The sequence below is a fragment of the Pollachius pollachius genome (assembly GCF_949987615.1).
Source record: "Pollachius pollachius genome assembly, chromosome: 16".
Lineage (NCBI taxonomy): Eukaryota > Metazoa > Chordata > Actinopteri > Gadiformes > Gadidae > Pollachius > Pollachius pollachius.
Window position 1 is genome coordinate 13,425,406 of NC_136949.1, and position 19,444 is coordinate 13,444,849.

Consider the following 19,444-nt stretch of genomic DNA (forward strand, 5'->3'; position numbering starts at 1 on the left):
AGGGTAGAGTTGCTGACTTTTTTCCCCCAAAACAGCACGGTGGGCTCTCAAGATCTGAATGTAGCTGGGTTCTGGCCCCTGCAGGGGGTTTGGGGGTCCTTTGAGTAGGATGTAGGGTAGTGGGGCACCCTTTTGGTTGCCAAGCTACAGACAAAGGTGTGGAAGAATGCTACTGGTGTTGCCACATGGGGCAAAGATCTCTTGACGTACACCGCCCAAGAACCCCCTTTCACATCTATTTTTATTTGATAGTTGTGTAATTTGGCTTTAAATGTATAGAAAAACAACCAAAAAAGCAGGGAAATCCTCTACTTTTAAACAATTTAGCTCAAATTGTCGGATAATCAAAGGAATAAATGTCTCGTTCGGTGACAAGTAGTACCGCTATCTTTAGGAATGGCTTTCAAGATGATAGGAACGATTCTGAAGAAAGGAATTAATCCTTTGGAATTCCTCTAAGCATATTCACAAGCACACACACTAAGCATTTGAATGTCTTTATCTCTCTCACTTTGTCACTGCTGATACCTGGGTTTTAGTGAGAGGCAGAGGATAGATAAATAATCAAGGACTTTACATATGCTGGTGCTCTCTGCAGCCGGCCATGTGGTTCTGATCTATTGGGTCAGGAGCCCAGATCAGGACCGCAGAGGTGACTTATGGAGCTTTTCACCCTGAGGGCTGCTGGCAGACATCCTGTTCTCACAGTTTGCAGCCGAGAATAAATACTTTTGGGCCAAGTGCGATGTCAAGACTACAGAGGGATGTTCCTGCATCTGATCATGTGTTTTGTGTTCCCTTTGTGTCTCCATGAACGAGTTCTCCCTCTTTTTCTTCCTCCGCTCAGTGAGCTGCTCCGTATGAATGTTGGGGAAGAATGTGGGTCATCTCTCTTGGCGTTGCATCGCCGGGAGGAGTTTTGTCTGAGTTTTGTCTTTAGGACATAAAACCAGTGGGAAGGAAGCAATCAGGGTTGTAGTCTTTATCCTGCTGGACTGAGGAGAATGGATGCCTGGACTCTGAACATGGAAAATAAGGGTGATGGTGAAATGGGGGCTGGGTGAGTGGGGCAGGGGTTGCATGATAACAAAAAGTTGTTTGAAGCAGGGGAAGGAATTAAAGCAATATGGCGATTTGTTTATCCCTTTGTTCTATCATTATTCAGACATCCTGCCCTATATACAACAATTTAGACCTGCTTTGCAGCAAAACTGAAAGTGGTTTAGTACATTACCCAATCATTAGACCGCTCTCCTGAACACATATAGACCATTAACTATCTGTTCATATTTCAGCCGTTAACCATGGGGAAAGAGCTAAATAATGGTTTGCATAACTCCTGCCAGTTTACGAAAGGGCTACAAATGATGAATCCTCCTGAGTTAATCTGTAAACATATCATATCACTGAACTCACTTTCACTGCACCATTTTCCCCTCTGGACTGGTATCAGGTCTCCTGACTTGGAGACATGACAGTAGGCAAAGTCCTGGCCTTTGCCAATTGGCTCAAACTCTATGGCGCTTAAACTCTGGAAAAATACTGGGGACTGGGTCCCATGGTAGGAGCAACTGAGGAAAACTCTGAGAAATTACAGCAGGCATCGGATCAAGACAGACAAGGGTTAGGGTTAGACAAACGCATGCCTAAAGGGGCAAAGAGGAACGACTATCGTGTGGTGAGGGGGGTGCCAAAGTCACTGGCTGCCGGCCAGTCTCATCTAGCAGTGTCCCAAGGGACCAATAGCAGCTGGCCATAGTAGGTCAGGGTGTTACCGGTCACATCAGGATGACATTTAGCAAGCAATTCCCTAAGGTACAATGTCTTTAGGTCTTCAGGGAAGTACCTGTCATAAGACGTCATTGATCCCTCCCACTCGGAGCCTCGCCTTTCTATTTATTCGTTTCATTGTAAAAGTTTAGTTAATTCTAATGTTCTTTTTTTCTTTTGGACCATCAACTTTTAATGCAAAATCAATAAACACCGCGCGTATTGATAGCAAGCTTTAATTAATAAGGCATCCCACAGAACCAATATATTCTTGAGTGAGCATCTTGGACCCAAAGGTCATTGTAGCTGCTGCCTCTCCCTGCTCTTGACCCTCTCTGTGCATTCGACACAGGCTCAAGTAAGAGGTTAGGGAGGTCATTTTCCACTGTCAACCGTCATGTTAAACATGACGGTTGACAGTGAAAAATGGGGCGACTCACAGTGAGTGCCCTAAGGTTCATGTGTTCGCATATGATAACCCTGGTTTAAAGTTTGTCTGCTGAAACATCCCAGACCCCACAGCCCGCCTCATCCATTCCTCTGTAATTGCTTTGCGTAGGTCAGGATAACAACCAAGCAATAAAAAAAAGGCGTAAAAACGCCATGTAGCTCAAGGCATTATGTTTGTTAGCGTTTGTAGGCTACTTAATCTGTTTTCTAGGACTTGCTCCCTGTTTTCAAAGACTTTTTTATTTTTTTTGCATGTGCTTTTTGAATCCCACAATCAACCTTTTGGCTTGTTTTGGTTTTCCCAACATGCCTCCCCGGCTCTCAAGAGGGCCCCACTGCATCAACTAAGTGATGGTATTTGTCCCTGTTGTACTGAGCTGAGGGACTTCACTGCATGCCTCTGAGAACCGATGATGGAGGCTCTATCCCCCAGATGGCTATCTTGTAGTCTCGTTTCCTGTCAGACCTCCGCTCAGTCAGGCCTCACGCATCTTCTTGTGTGTGCTATGAGTGGCCGAATGCCACAAAGGGTTAAACAAACACATCCCTTGGGAATGAGACCCATTGGATTAGCCTGCATCTCGCGGGCTCCAGCCAGTTCTCCTATAGAGGGGCCTGGAGCTGGCTGCTTGGTTCTCACTCCGTGTGTGGCTGGAGGCCAGATAAGCCTTGTTTCTGTAGGCCAGTGGAAAGTATTGCGAGGAAGCTGCATGTTCAGCGGCTTGGAAATATGGGTTGTTTCAAGTGACTGTGGCTAGGAAATTTCAGGCACAAAGGATTAGAAATAGGATTTGAATTGTATGAAGATGAAGCTGAGCTTTATATTTGTGCAGTAAAGGACTCCTGCATGACTCCGCTCACTATTTACCAACGCAATGTAGAGGTTCATAATGATGAGCGTTTATATTATTAAATGTATATTGTATACACATAATACTTTCGCTAAAAATAGCCTCAGACGAATGTCAGTTTCATTGGGCAACCTTATTTGCAGTTTGTAATCTCAAATTTCTTTTTTTTAAATAATTGATCTTTTGGTGATGATCTTCTGGTAGTAATTGTGGTTCAGTTTAGTTCATTATTACGTGAAAAAATGCTATCTAGCCTGCAGCAGATCCTAGGCTGTAGCAAATCCTAATAACTAACTACAATTTACTGTGAATGTCCCATTCGGTTACACCTATTATACGTACTTCAAGTGTCAACATACTTTGTCTCCCCTTTTTATTTTCAAATAAACTCATGTTGCTTGGCTCTAATCTTGTCAATCTGTGCCAACTGACAGCCACTGAAGTGATGTCTCAACCGTGGTTGGTAATTTAGTTATATAAGCGTGCTAATACATCAAGAGGAGGAAGAATAAAAAAGCTACAGGAAAGATGAGCTTGGGTCATGCACAAGGCTGCCTGACAGGTATGGTGACTAAGAGGCCCGAAGGAGATGTCATACTTGAAATGACAGGCGCTGTCAGAACACAGATATTGGAGCAGCATCTGGAGACACGAAGAAAATGTATGAGCGAGGGGGGGAAGGGGGGGAAACCTATTGTATTAACTGTATTAATCAGTGTTGCTATTTATGGAATTTGATTCTTTCAGCACATTTTCTTTCCCGGCCAAGGTGGGGGTTAAGGTTAACACGGGGTCAACAGACATTCCTGATAACATTGGAAAACGTGGTCGTTTTGACCGAAATCCTCTAGGTGCTGGCCAGCACACTTTCCCCCTCCATGGAGATAAACATTTCTGACAGTGAACACAAATCAGCGGCCATCGAGGTTGATCCCGCTGGAATGCTTGGTAATGGGTTTTCTAGCCCGTCAGCTGGGGGAGCTGGAATGCATGCCGCGGCGTGCTTTTGTGTGTTTTGTTTTGCCGTGAGGTGAGGTGAGCAACGGGGGTAGTCACGGGTTAATGCCCGGGTAACTGTCACCCGTCAAGCGCGCGTCAGTTCAAGCGATATTTAGACCCCCAGCACGTAGACCAAAACACAAACCCTGTAGCCTGCTCCTGTGCTTATTTACCCTTGCCTTGTAACCCTCTAGCAAGGAAAACAATGTGCACAAAAGGTGGCGTTTGTTGCTTGAGGATTAGTGCAGGAGTTGCCCTAGGGTTGATGTCGGAGCCTTTGTCAATCGGGATTTTGTCATTTGAATGTGTAGTAACTAGTATTTATTTCGAGAGCATATCAAAGACTGCACAGGTTGATTTTCCTCTTGAGCTGCGGGTGGTATTCCCAGACCCACACTACAAACATGCTGAACCCCTTCTTAAAGAGAAAGGGTTGAGGTGTTAGTGTGCGTACATGCACTGACTGCTTTCCCATAAATGGAATCAGTCAGTACAGCAGCTTACGGGTGGTATGGTAGAATGTGGTTCACCCTGCCTCTCCCCCCACCCCACAGCGAAAACCAGGATTTCCTGCCTTTCTTCTCTTACTCTCGCTTGTTGCTTTATGTGCGTGCATACGTCTGAGTAGTTACGTGTGTGTGTGTGTGTGTGTGCGTGTGCGTGCGGGTGCGGGCGTTGGCGCGAGCGCATCTTTCGGAGATCCTCAGGATAAGTTTGTTTTACAGGCCTGATGGTTTTGATGTTCGGTATACCTGCCACAGTAACACACACACACACACACACACACACACACACACACACACACACACACACACACACACACACACAGATGCTGTTTGGCTGGTGTTGCCAGCCCACCCCAAACCACGCCCATACGGGGGCTAACTAAGTCATGCCAGTTGGCACGTGCACCTCCAGGCCACCTGGTCTCCTCTTCAACCCCCGCCCCCCAGCCGCCCACCGGGGCACTGACCCGTGCTCACAATAACACCGGCAGGGGGAGGACTCTTCATTGTGGTCGACTCTGTGGTGGAATTTAATGCGAAAAGGGATGCGCTTTCTCCAGCACAGACATCCTTTCCATTGACTCTATAGCCGCAAGCCCGCAAGATTTGGTGTCTGACCTTGTTGTCAAAATAGTACAAAACCCTGTTTCCCTTTTGGGGAAGTATTCAGAAGAATCATACCCCCTTTTGCTAACCTTCACCCCTACCTTGAACCCACACATGTTTCTGCACGTATGTGTGCGTGTATGTTTCCACTCGGCGTTCCTCTTTCGTTGAAAGGTGGCTGTGTGTTTTCCGTCAGACATCGTGACGATAATTCAAAGGAGATCTCTTCCACTCCACATTTCCCTCTTTCGCCTTTTTTTTTATTCAATACAGTCATGCATAAGCAATTATGGCGCAGGCTCGGCACACTGGAGTCTTACTTAAACACGTGCACCGCACGCACGTACACATGCGTTCGCGCTCACACTCACTAAGTAGGGCAGTATCTCTGCTATAGTTTTCAAGGGTTCATGTTAAGGCTAGCATGCTCCCTCTGGGGGTGTGTGGGTGTGTGTGTATATATGTTGTAGCTCAGCCAAACACATACACAGACGCAAGCTCATTTCCACATAGACACACACATATATTTTCATCACACATTTTGATCAGTTTGAGGTATTCCTCTTCAGCCTACGTGTCAGATATGTGAGGCTCTGGCCTGCTGTTCAACTACTCCTCCTCCCCCTGTTCTCTGCTGCAATTCTCCTCCAGCGACGTGCAAAGTCGATACAGCAAGCAATGTTGCAGCAAGAGTTCTCAACACAAATCATGGAAGGTTTCGGCACACACATTGACTGTGCTATGTATTTGTGTATGCGTGCGGGAGGGCATGGGGTTTGACTTGGGTTTCATTTATTCATTTATTTTTTGTTACCAAACACATCCTTTCATCCTAGTCTTTTTCGCCCACTGCCCTTTCCTGCCTCCCTCTTTCCTTCCCAAAGATGGCAGACCAAGACCAAGCGATGACACAAAGACTCTCCCTGTTCTGTCTGTCTCTTAGGAGCTCTATCTTGTGAAAGTGGAGGCGGCAGTGTATTTTTATTTGTGTGTGTGTGTGTGTGTGTGTGCGCGTGTCCCTGTCCGCTTGTCTTCATCCACATCCACATTTTGTGCGTTTGCGATGAAGCTCCACCCTTCCTCGCGGTGCGTGTGTTATGCATCCGGTGCGTGTGTCTTGGAGCCGTCTTTGGTGCAGTGCCCTGGGTCTATACTGCTCCCTCCATAGCAGCAGCAGCTCAGTCCATGGCAGAGACGCCGTCCATACTGAGGCCCACTCCGTAGCCCCCTTGGGCACGGTGCCCACGGGCTAGAACCAGAGCCGGGCGTATCACTCCTCGCCACAACAGACCGGAGCCGCCTTCAAAGGAGCATCAGATAGCAAAAGACATCAAACACATGAAAAGAAAAGCCTGTGTGTGTGTGTGTGTGTGTGTGTGTGTGTGTGTGTGTGTGTGTGTGTGTGTGTGTGTGTGTGTGTGTGTGTGTGTGTGTGTGTGTGTGTGTGTGTGTGTGTGTGTGTTTGTACGTGTGCACGCATACGAGAATCCACCTGTGTGGAATGGCGCCTCCTTGTCTTTGTGTGATTGTGCCAGCGTCGCGCTCCCTCAGTTCGGTTGTTTAACCACAGCTAACTGCCAAAGCCCTGCTTTGCTTAAGGGATCGGTGCCAATTCATTCTTTGATTCTGGTGCAAGCTCTGCTCTGTCGTTTAGAAAGGCATACCATTCCCCGCCCGCCTTCCATGCTACCATGCTGTCTTTGCATTGCGGAGGTTCACAACTTGGACACGTGTCCAATTGCGTTGGCCGTCTTTCTGTAATTACAAAAACAACTTTTAGAAAAACAATACCTGCTCATTGACTTATGGGAATCCTCCTACTCCCTCGGCTGGGCAGGATGTTTCGACAGCGCTTCCGGCAAACCCCCTAGCCCCTCCAACGCGGAAGATGTCCGGATCCTGGTCCGCTTGAGTAATGTAACAGACGAAACGGACAGCTAAATTATGAGCTAGCGGTTCAGGTGGAGCTGAAAGTAATCCTGTAGGTACAGACAGAAAGCCTGGCTGACTGACTGGCGTAAGCCTTGCTCTATCTTCTGTTGATCACTGTTGTGATAAATGTAGGGTTTAGGCTAAGCACTATGGTTTTTTGGCCTTCCCAGCATTCCTTGATGGCTTTTACTCGGTGATGTACTTTAGGCTACCACCCTGCAAAGAGCCCATTAAGAGGGGGTTAGGTCACTTCTGAGTAAGTCTCTAACTCTTTAAGAGTCACTCACTCACTACATTAAGTTAAGTGGGGGGATGGGGGTGGTGGGGGCCTAGACTTCCTTGTCCAGAACTCAGCCAAAGGAAAAACAAAACTGCTTCTGAGTGGTCGGGCAAGTCCATTAGCTGGTCTTGATTTTGAAACTGGGCTTAGAGGATAGCTATTTTTAGTTGTGACTTCGTATTTACATTTTTTGAGAACGGATATATTTTGTCAGAGCTTTTTTTGGACAGATAAGGTTTTGTGTTGAAGCCTAGTTTGTAGCAGCTGGCTAAGAATGCAATTTGTTAAAGAAAACAAAGGTTTAGGCTCCAAACAAGCATTCTTTCGAGTGTCATGTTCTGGAACTAGCTCTGTTATGACCCATGAATCCATTTCATGTGCTAGCTAGTCCATTTCCTACAAGTCATTTTTTGATAGAACTTATGGTATACTCTCACTGTTATTAATGGATTAACTGGATGGACCACACTGTCACTATGGGCAGCACCTGGGGATTCAATGGCACAAACACTTCCATGTAGGATCCAGAGTTTTAGTTGCAACACAAGTGTAATCACCAACTTCCTCATTGAAACCAATGGTGGTGTTTTACTAAAAGCAAGTCCAATCCCTCCCACTCCAAATGGAGAGTAGCAAAAGGGAACTTATCAAAGCTGGACTATCTCACGGTTCTTCATTCTCAGGAAATGCAACAGGTACAGCATCCAATATGCTACTTTCCTGTGTACATTTAAACAAGCTGAAAACGACCAATTCATCTTGATTCGGGGGACACTCCTTGCCTGCTGCCTTAAGAGTAAGTCATAAGAGTGGTTCATTGTTTAATTATGTCATTGATTCAATATACGATAGAAGAATACCAAAAAACATATGTGCTTAGAACAGATAAGAGAATCTGGCACTGCACTCCTGCGGGGCGAGTTGGTGTGGTTGTAACCTCCAGTTTCCCCTCCTTTATAGCCCTCTCTGGGTCCACAGCCAAGACACAGGATGCCTGCTGAAGACATACAGGAGCTCCGCTCTGTCTTATCTCCAGCTGTGCAAATGTTGCTGTGCTATAACGTTAGCCTCAGTATCTTGGTAAGAATAAGTTTATGCACCCATGCTAAAGTTGACTAAAAAGAGGAATAAAAAATCTTTTGAAAAAATGAAAAAATCCTTTGGAAATCGGTCTTAATGCCTTAATTAACAAATGAGGAAAAATCAAATTTTTTAGGCCACCAATTTTCTTTATGAATGAATAGTGTGTTGTAAATAAATAAATGTTCTTCATTAAAATACAGGGTGCATAAGTATAGGAACCCCTATGTTAAATTCCCATGGAGGCAGGCAGATTTTTATTTTTAAAGGTAATTGAATTCATGGATCCAGGATACTATGCATCCTGATAAAGACACCTTTGGAATTAAAATAGCCCCACATCATCACATACCCTTCACCATACCTAGAGATTGGAATGGTTCTTTTCAGTTAGCCTAATAGCTGTTCGTTAGCCTAATGATTTCTCAATGCAAATCAAACCAGCTAATAGGCTAACTGAAATAAAACCATGCCAATCTCTAGTTGTGTTGAAGGGTATGTGATGATGTGGGGCTATTTTAATTCCAAAGCCTTAGGTGACTTTATCAGGATGAATAGTATCCTTGATCCATAAAATAAATGGCCTTTAAAAATAAAAATCTGCCTGCCTCTATGGGAATTTACCATAGGGGTTCCTATACTTATGCACCCTGTATTTTAATGAAGAACATTTATTTATTTACGATACATTATTCATTCACAAAGAAAATTGTGGCCTAAAAGTTTGGATTTTTCCTCATTTGTTTAATTAAGGCATTAAGATAGATTTCCAAAAGATAATTTTTTATTCCTATTTTTGCTAAACTTTAGCATGGGTGCATAAACGTATTCTTACCACTGTATATGTGTTTCGTTACTATAAAGATTGATAAAAAATTTGGTTGTCTAGTGGTTAAAATGTGACTCCCAGCTGAAAGGTTATGGATTGGATCCGCATTGTCTGTAGTCTACTTGAGGGCATCACTGAGGAAGGTACTCCAGTTCGTTAAACATATGTATCTAAAACCACAAATAATATGTCTATTTCCATGTGCAAAATCGTTCTAGATCAATAGATGTAGATGTAGAAAGATAGATCTATATATAGATTAAGAGATCGGTAGAGAGATCATCACATCTCTCTAGCGTGTGTGTGTGTGTGTGTGTGTGTGTGTGTGTGTGTGTGTGTGTGAAGAAAAAAAGATTAAGATTCGCGCTCTGTGTTTTTTTTGGGCTTAAGCTATTGTGGTAAGTGTCTTCTGAATAACTAAGCATTCTTGGAAGGTTTACTCTAACCTGTATGGAAAGGTTCACACTGGAAAGCCAAGGAGGTGAAAGAATAGGAGGTGGACCTGGTGTGACGCAGGCATCGTACGAGGGAGGCTCACCTCATCCGGCCAGAGCTGACTATTGGTTTCCGAGTCAGTTGCGTGAGCATGGCATGGCTGAATTGTTGTCGAGTGAAAAAAATCAGGAATTTGCCATGAGGCAGTGGCACTAAACTCCACCCTTCCTTTTGCCAGTCCAACCCTCAAAAATAACAGGTCTCACTGGTTTAGAAATAAAATAAAAATGCTTTTGGACACAGCCTGACGCACCTAGTGATGTTGGCAGCGTGTTGTTGTTTTTGGCGCATCATCGAGATGTGCACACACGTGCTCACTGTCTGTACTGTGTTTACTAGCTCAGGCATGTCTGCCTCAGGCACTTTCCTACACCTGAGCTTGATTACCTGTGTGGTGACTTTCCTCCCTCTAGGTGTACCATTACACAGGGGCGTGTCATTCTCCTGTCGCCGGGCAAATTCGGTGACCTCTAAACATTGACCCTCATTGCTCTTGTTCTGTGTCTTTCAGGAGAAACTGGACACCAGCATCACATCCCTACAGCTTCGCTCTGAGATACAGGTGAGTACTTCCGCCATCACGTCTACCACATAAGGGCTGCTATACACACCGATGTCAGTCAGGGTCATTGTCATGCCCGCAGGGTCGTGCAACTGTATTTGGATAAACATGACCGGGGTGTCAGCAATAACAACTCATGAGGGTGAAAAATAATTTAAAAAGGAGAATGAAGAGCAACGAGTGACAACGTTTATCAGCCCCAACACACTGGCGACACCAGAGTAGCTGTACCGTTTGTGGGTAAATGTCACCCATTTGCAAAGATTTTGAGGGCATACCCACATAAGCAATTTACAAAAGATACACAGTATAGGTAAGTTTGTCTAAGATAGGCTTACATAAACTTAAATCGTGAAGGCCTAAGAAGACATAAAGGTCATGCCGATCTGAAAAGATATTCAAAACAATCTGACAATTGGAATAATGTGAATGTTGTAAGATGGTGACGGCCCATATCAACGGCCGTACCGAGCAGTCTGACGTCAGGCCTTTTGCATTGTGTCCACAGGAGTCCTTGGGCCTCAGCAGCGAGGTGTCGACGCCAGAAACGGATAGAAAGTAAGACCGCCTTTCCTCTGCCATTGCTGTCTGTGGCCCTCCGGCAGCGCCACATACCACTTCATATCTCGGACCGAGATTTAGCATGTCACGTCAGTGTCCATAGCCAAAGAACAAGCTTGTTGACCCATTACCCAAGTACCAAGTACCCTCAGCTCTCTAGACCAGCCGTCCTCGGTTCAAGTTCCTGCCACAAGTCAAAGGAAGCCAGCCAAGCAAGTGCTTCCTGTGACTGACCTGCCCGGCTGGGACGCGGCCGGACCCCCCCCCCCCCACACACACACACACACACCCTCTGTCCCCTGGCCCTTCACACTTCCTTCCCGCCTTTGTGTTGGTGTGTTGGGGGAGTCGTTGGGTCCTCTTGAGGGGGAGAATGAGAGGGTGATGATGACCAGATGATAAGAAGAATGAACAAGCAGGACGGGATAGAGAATGGGTGGGGTGTTCCTTTTTCTCTGGTTCTTGTAAGCCTTACACGGTAAGGTAGGGGTGGGTGTGTGGGTGTGTGTGTGTGTGTCTGTGTGTGTGTGTGTGTGTGTGTGTGTGTGTGTGTGTGTGTGTGTGTGTGTGTGTGTGTGTGTGTGTGTGTGTGTTGGTATTTTTACATGACTCAACAGTGCTGGATGGGTATTACTACAACAACGTTTAATACCACAATGTTGTGGAAAAAAAAGAATAAAAAGGCCCATATGAAGGAATGCGGCAGATGTCCATTCCATTAGTATGTGCTATCAGATTTAAGATCTGCTTTTTCAAATGGAGGTATTTCAAAACTGCAGTCATTATTTAGTTTGCAGATTTTTATTTTTGCAGGTATTGTGCTAATTTAACACCCAGCAGTGAAGTTCTGCCAACTCAAATATGCTCCATAATTAGATTCAGCCTATTTGACGAAACCAGTTGTTTTTACATCATCTGCCAAGAATGGTGCTGGAGTTCCCCGTTTCTTTCTGTCCACTCTACTGCTGAAGAGGTCACGATACTGGTTCATCTGTCGCCGCATCGCCTTTTCTCCTAAAAGAAAACCATGCTCTCTCACACTAAACATACGGCTTTCTGTCTGTAAAAGGGAACAGTGTCAGGAAGCTAGCTCAGCGACAATCAGAAACTCACGTACTGTCCCACCGAATCTCTACTTTCTCACAAACAATAGGTCACTGCAGAGTTGCATCCGAAAACGTGTCACTGTGGTGTATACGAGTCAGTAGTATATAGAATCATGTAGCAGACACTAATCCAAAGCAACTCTTTTGGAAACAGCTCCGGGTTCGGCTGTTATGCTCCGGTACGTCCCCAGGTAGACGGTACCTTTCTGGTTGGTACCCTAGCTACCGCACCATATGGATTCGATATCTTTATATATCTTTCTTCTCTTACGTGTTTCTCCTAGTGCATTCACATGAGTGCCACGTGTGAAAGAGGAAGCACATACCTCAGCCGTGATTGTCTCTGGTCACGGCTGTGCTGTCTCTGGTGCACGGACAAAAGAGCAGCCGTGTGATGGGATCCAGATGCCAAATTTTGGATGACGTCTGCTAGCCCATTCTGAGTAGGCTGGGGACAAGAGAGGGAGAGGACTACCTCCCTTAATGTTTGGGCTTGTCCCATGTCCCTCTCCATTTGTTTTCGTTACTGCCTCTGGTGAACCCATCTCACGTATGCCGCCTTAGCCTTTAGACCGCAGGACCCCTAGGCCCCTGTTTTATTAACGCACTGACACATGTTGAAATATATGCCCCGCACGCACACGCATGTTGCCTCTCTCATCAACTCTTACCCTGTGGGACAACAGCCCCACACAAGAGATTACCCAGACTTCCTCTGGGCTCTTTTCACCCCAACCCATGTCCGTCTGCCTGGACGCAGGGGCTGGCAGGAAGTGGCCATGGCTCCCATAATGCATTGTGCTTAGAGGAGACAACAAAGAAGAGGTGATGACATGCTCTTCGTAACTCTGAAGATAACATGTTGATTGGATGGGGGGGTGAGGGTGTCCCTTCCTATTTTGGAGTGGGAGTTGTTTGTTCCTAATCACTAGAGATGGCCGAGCCACACACAAATATTAATAAAGAGTACCGGTAGTGTTTTTCTGACATGGAGATCGGTGTGTATTGCATTCCTCTAGCCGGGCCTCAGTCCAACACTAACAAGTTGTAATTTGTGATGGTCGTTGAGGACATTTGAGCCATCTGCTTTGGATACACCCCCATCATGCTTCTTAAACAAAATTGTGAATGTGAAGTACCAACTGTAGACAATGCGGATACAAGTATGAGTCTGCTGGAAACGCAACTTTTTACTATCTATGGTACACACACCTTTTACTGTAATGGTCAAAAATGCCCTCCTGTCCGGTGTGACCCTGTGACCTTCAACGTTTTGGCGTCGACAGTCCCCCGGATATGCTGAGGGCGGTGAAAACGCATTAGCAGACACCCAGGCACTGTGTGTGTGTGTGTGTGTGTGTGTGTGTGTGTGTGTGTGTGTGTGTTGGCAGTGGCTCTAGCAGCTGTCGACCATAAAGCCATATCTGTGAATGACTGGCGATGCCCGAATCACATGATCCCTGCTTATGTAATTAGTAGACGTGAGCTCATCCTTTCTCTTTCTCTCTCTCTCTCCCCCTTCCCTCTCCCTCTCCACTTCCAAGCCCTGTGCTGCCCTAGCTGACATGGCCGCAGTAGAGTTGTCAACCGGGGTTGCTAGCTCTGTACAGTTTGTACCATGTGGTAATGATTGCTAATATAACTAGTCTAAAATTGGTAGCCCGGGCAACCCCATGACGGTTATGCAAGGGAATGTATTTCGCACCCCCACGGACAGCATGCATACCATAACACACACACACACACACACACACACACACACACACACACACACACACACACACACACACACACACACCTCATGCCTGGGTTGTCATTAAGGGAGGGAGTATTGCTACGGGGCCCAGGCGGGGGGAGGGCAGAGCTCCAACATGTCATTCTCATTCCACGCCACGCATCCGCCCGAGGCTGTGCAGTTCCTCACACTGCAGCCATTAAAATACATGCTGGTCTCCCCGCGTGCCCAGCCCTATAGTTAAGACGGATCAGAATTTTTCATTTTTTTACAGTTGCTTTTTTCCTCTCGCAAACGTTTTGTTACCGCGCTCCCATTTTCCCATCAAAGGTCCTCGGTGCAGAGAGCAGAATACTAATAGAAAGGCTCGCCAAAGATCCAGGGCTAAACCAATTAAGTTGCCTAGCCGCACAAATGTCTCATGCTCCATCAAGAGTGTGTGTGTGTGTGTGTGTGTGTGTGTTGGCCACATGTATGTTTGCCAATGTTACTAATGTATAGCGTGCATAGCAGGGGGCCCTCCCTCTCCACAGAAGTTGCTTCCATTGAGTGAGTCCTCTTAGCGTTAGCCTCAGCCCCTGCCCGTCATTGGGGAGATGGGAGGGGTGGGGGGGTTGCAGGCCGTGCAGGCCTCCATTCAATTAGCATCTCATTATGTTGCCATGGTAGCTGGGCATTTAAGCTCTGAATAAATTTCCACATTCACACACACGAACGCACACACACACACACACACACACACACACAAGCACAGGAGATGGAAGTGACCTGTTGAACTTGTCACACGGCCACTCACACATTACCACTGGCAACCGCTGGACCAAGGATCAACTGGTGTGTGTGTGTGTGTGTGTGTGTGTGTGTGTGTGTGTGTGTGTGTGAGAGTGAGTGATGGCGTCACTGGCTTAATAGTCCTTAGCAGTTCTCAAAAAGACACATTTCATATTTAATTTCGCCCTGTGTCGCCCTGCATAATTGATGTGCTGTATCCGCTAACTGACACATTTGAAGGTATTTCTGCAGGGTTATTGGAAGCAGAATCTGTCAGGGTGCACGCTTTCGTACCAACCCTCTCTGTCCTCACACTCAGTGTAACTCCCTTCTTCAGGGAAAAGGCTTGCATGATTCAAGGTTTTTCAGGGAGATTACCCAAACCTCCTCTTTAAGGTCCGCCTATTACTCCAGAATCTATGCTCATCATGAATTTGGTCCTCCTAATTATTCCCCACGTACATTTCATTTGGGATGTGGCTGATAAAAGAATAAAAGAAACACTATTCAATTCAATGGCGAAAGCCATTTAAACGTTTTTCAAAACCACACACACAAACACACACATCCTCAACCGGGTTCTCCCTCCACATAGAGACCTCAGGGGCCGGTGTGGCCATGCTCCATTCATCTGCTGAGGTCTTCCTGTAAGAGCCCTTCTTTTCAACCAGAGGAAGTGCGAAGAGGAAGGATACATCGATGTCGATAGTTGTCCTCTGAAGAATGGCGAGACGACCGTTTATGTCTTTTTATTAGTTTGGTTCTTTGTTTCCTATTGAGATTGCAGCCCGGGCTCATTGTGTGTGTGTGTACCAAGGGTGTCAAATGGTGACACTGAGTTTCATTTTTTTGTGTACAACAGCAAAGTGTGAGAATCCTCTTGATCCCTTGCGCTCTCTTATTTTTGTAAATATTTTATATATTCTCCTCGTTTCTTTCTGTCCTCCCTCGTGATATTATATCCTGTGTAGGACAGTGGAAACACAAACAGACTTGAGTCTGGCCTGTGGTCTTTTTTGCCTTCTCCTTCTTGTCTCTCTTTCTGTCTCTCTCCATTCGCGCCTCTTTTTCTCAGCATACTTTCCTTTTTCCTGCCCATATTCCCCACATATTTATGTGGTTAGCCGCACTTTGGCTCATCGGCGTGACATCCCTTTCTCCTCCACCCCTTCAGCTTCTCCTCACACTGTCACATAAATCTCTGGCATTCTTTTACAGTTTCCCTCTTTTCCTATCCCCCATCCCCTCCATTCCATGTATATATTTTGTCCTTTTGCATCCCCTTGCATCACTACCCTTTGCGGGCGGTTAATAGGCGTGTAGGGTGCAGTCTGGCCTTATCACCATTTGAGCATAACCACTGTCCCGCGGTGGTCAGAAGTGATAACTGCAGCCTTTAGCGGCAATGACCTCCTCTGAGTGGGCATGTTGTAACGTAAACACAGTGGGGATGTTTAGAAGTGGCGCTCTTGGAGGGAATAAACAGTGGCAGGATAATGATGTGATCGCTGAGGTATCTGTTCTGAAACTCATGTTGACCCCGTCTCTCTGTCCCTCTTTTCTCACCAGAATGCCTCTGCACAAGTCCAGCTCCGAAGACGGCTCAGGGGGTAAGGGCCTTATTCTTATTCTGCCTTATTTTCTTTTCATCCTTGAGCCTATTCTTAATGTGTTTTTTGTACAATATATTTTTTTATACCTTAGCCTTTACAGGGAACACATTTGTTATTTTGAATACTTAGTCAATCAATCAGCTAAGAAACTATGAGCAGGAGAATGAAAAAGAGAGAGCGACTCAGAGTTGACTGTTCTAGTGCCTCCATCTCATCATCGTCGTCGTCGTTGTCATACTCGTTCTGAGCAGCCGTGGATTTTGATGTTCGCATCTGAGAGAGAGTTAGGCCTCCCGGGCACTTATAATATAACGACACGTGTGTGGCATTCATTATATCGCTGATATACAGCGACGGGAATAAAAAAGTATCCCATACTGAATCACATAGTGGTCGAACTCGAGCTGAAGCGGGTTCAACCACACTTTATTAGTGTTCTTGATATTCAATTGTAGTTGATTCCCCCATAAAAATGAGGGGTGTACCAAACCATGGCTCAGACATCGAGGTCTAAACCTTGGCGTTTATTTGGAGGATGGTTGCACCCCCACAATACATGTATTCAGGCTCCCGGTGGTCCCATACGCACAGACGGCTCTTTGTGCAGCGCGGGCTGGGCGGCCCTCTGACTGGCCCACTGTCGGTTGCGGTGTTTCAGGCGGGGTGGGGGGGGGGACACACCTATACACAGGGCCAGCGTTCCAGGTGACGGCGCCGGGATTAAACCAAGTAGGATATTTGATGTTTCCGAGGGAGCGTACTCCCTCGTGCTCTTGCACGTAGCGTGTGAACGTAAATGGTTTGCGGTTTGGTCAGGCGAACAGCGTCATCTCTCCTCTCGCAGGTTGCTAGGCTATTCACCGGGTTAGAGGAGGAGTCACAGCGGTCGGCTGGGCAAGGTCTGTGGTTTTCAATGTACGCTGCCTTCCCATGTGACTGAACCTCTCTCTCTCCTCTCTCCCTTCCTTGTTTTCTTGCTCCCGGTCTCTCCAGGAAAGTGGGACAACAAGAAGAAGAACAAATCCTTCTGGCAGAACTTCCGCAAGGCTCAGCATAAACCTGTCGCGCGGCAGGCCTCCAAAGGTAGGCTGGTAACTAGTGTGTGTGTGTGTGTGTGTGTGTGTGTGTGTGTGTGTGTGTGTGTGTGTGTGTGTGTGTGTGTGTGTGTGTGTGTGTGTGTGTGTGTGTGTGTGTGTGTCACTCACTCACGCACGCACGCACACGTATGTGTCATGTTTTTTCATTTCATCATGTCATCACCAACAGCACCAGCGGCGTCCGTACCGACGTCGCGTTGTCTCATGTGACGTTGCTTTTGTTCCATTCATTCACACGTGTGACCCCCTTTTTGTTCTTCCCTCCCTCCCCCCCATCTCCCTCCACCAGGGGAGGACATCGGCTACGTGGCCAGTGAGATCACCATGAGCGACGAGGAGCGCATCCAGCTGATGATGATGGTGAAGGAGAAGATGATCACCGTGGAGGAGGCTCTGGCCCGGGTAGGACAACCCCAGCAAGGATATCAACAATAACAACCAGTACTACCGCAACAACCGCTGCGCCTCAAATCCATCCCCGTTCCATTGGGTTATCCATCCCCCCCCCCCCCCCCCCCCTCCAAAGTCTCATCATACACACACACAATACCTAGGTTACTCGCTTACGTTGCTTACTAATACAACTGACCCTAACTAATTTCCTCACCGCTGCCAATTGTAACTCTGCCTTGGGCTCATACAGCGCGCACGCAATCAAAAACAAACACACACACACACACACACACACACACACACACACACACACACACACACAGTCTCTGAACATTGATTGTCACCAGGGGTTCATTAGTCGATGGGTTTCTGGAGTTAATGTCGGGGTGCGGTCAGGTTTTGTCTCAGTGTCCGTGTGTGTGTTTTTTGTGAGTTTGCTGTCGGGCCATGCTTCTGAGGTTTGGTGACCATGCTAGCTCAACAGTGCCATCTGCTGGTGTCCTATTTTCTTTCCCTCATTTCAAGGAAATCGTGGTTGTTTGGCCTTTTACTAGTTTGATTTTGTCCATCATTTGGCACATATAAACTTATATATTCCTCTCTCTCTCTTATCCTTTCTTTCTTTATCCTTCCTTTTTTCATCAATCCTTATTTCTCCCTCTCTCTATCTCTCTATCCTCCCGTCATTCGTTCCAAGCTTAATGCCATGCTAACGAATAGCATTGCTAGAGTATTCTGTGTCTCTCCACAAGGCCGACATTGATTGTCTCTACCCCAATCCCCAGCCTTCAATCGATCCCCCTCCTTATCCCCCACCCTCATTGTGATTGACAGTCAGTTAAACCACTCTGAATCAATGCCAATGGCCTTGGTGGACCGCCTTTTGTGTTGAAGTGCTGTAACCGCCGTGCCTTGTGAACCGTGGTGTCTCTGTTTAGTCTGTGGCTTGTTTCATTGACCGCCTTCATCCTCTTGGTTTTGGACTTTGGATCAGTTTTTTTTTCTGTTTGTGTATGTGTGTGTCTCTCTTTCTCTGTGTGTGTGTGTGTGTGTGTGTGTTTGTGTGTGTGTGTGTGTGTGTGTGCGCACGTGCGTGCGCACATTCAAATGAATAAATGTACATTCCTGAGTCCGTCCCTTCCGATGTGCTGTTGAATGTGTCCCACATCCTCTTGCCAATGTATGGGTGGGGGGGGGGGTCCTTTCCTGTGTGTATGTGCGGTTGTGTGCGTGCTTGCGTGCATGGGCTCTTAACTCTTGTTCTCCATGTAGCTGAAGGAGTATGAGAGCAGCAGACAGGGCAGCAGTACTGACACTGCAGAGTGGACTGACGGATCCTCAGCCATTCTCAACCAGTCGTCAAACTGCAACGTAAGTAACCCCCCCCCCCCCCCCCCTCCAATCTGTAACTTCCCATTTGACCTCTCACCCCCCTCCTCCCCCACACACCCGGAGGACCATGTCCTCGTCAGTGAAAGCGGACAGAGAGCTGGACTTGTCTTCTTCGGTTTGTGGGTTCCACCTTGAATGTCGATTTCAAGATGGAAAAATGGTCGATTTCAAGGTTCATTGTGACCCTGTGAAGTCCACTGCAACAGTTCCCCCCCCCCCCCACCTTGAAATATAGGTCTGCCTTTCCCCCTCCTCTTCTGCCTTAATCTTATCTCTCTCTTCTTCCCTCTCTCTTCCTCTGCTGCTGTCCTCTCTCTGTGGTCCAGGGCCCAGTTTCTTCAGTCTGTTGTGTTGTTGAGTCGGTTGTGTGTTGGTGTACAAGCCCTCCTTTTCATGTGTGTTGACGTCATTACATG

General features: G+C 46.6%; 1 protein-coding gene across 6 annotated transcripts in view; it reads left to right on the top strand.

The window, feature by feature from the left end:
• Positions 1 to 19,444, top strand: part of sash1a (SAM and SH3 domain containing 1a) — a 170,307-nt gene that overhangs the window by 126,449 nt on the left and 24,414 nt on the right. For 4 of the 6 annotated variants that reach the window (XM_079754079.1, XM_079754080.1, XM_079754078.1 and 1 more), the window contains exons 3-8: positions 10,310 to 10,360; positions 10,869 to 10,918; positions 16,103 to 16,143; positions 17,140 to 17,229; positions 17,533 to 17,645; positions 18,909 to 19,007. In XM_079754079.1, coding sequence (XP_079610205.1) covers positions 10,310 to 10,360; positions 10,869 to 10,918; positions 16,103 to 16,143; positions 17,140 to 17,229; positions 17,533 to 17,645; positions 18,909 to 19,007 — 444 coding nt within the window. The remainder of the gene's footprint in view (positions 1 to 10,309; positions 10,361 to 10,868; positions 10,919 to 16,102; positions 16,144 to 17,139; positions 17,230 to 17,532; positions 17,646 to 18,908; positions 19,008 to 19,444) is intronic. The other 2 variants (XM_079754081.1, XM_079754082.1) reach the window with 1 other exon arrangement.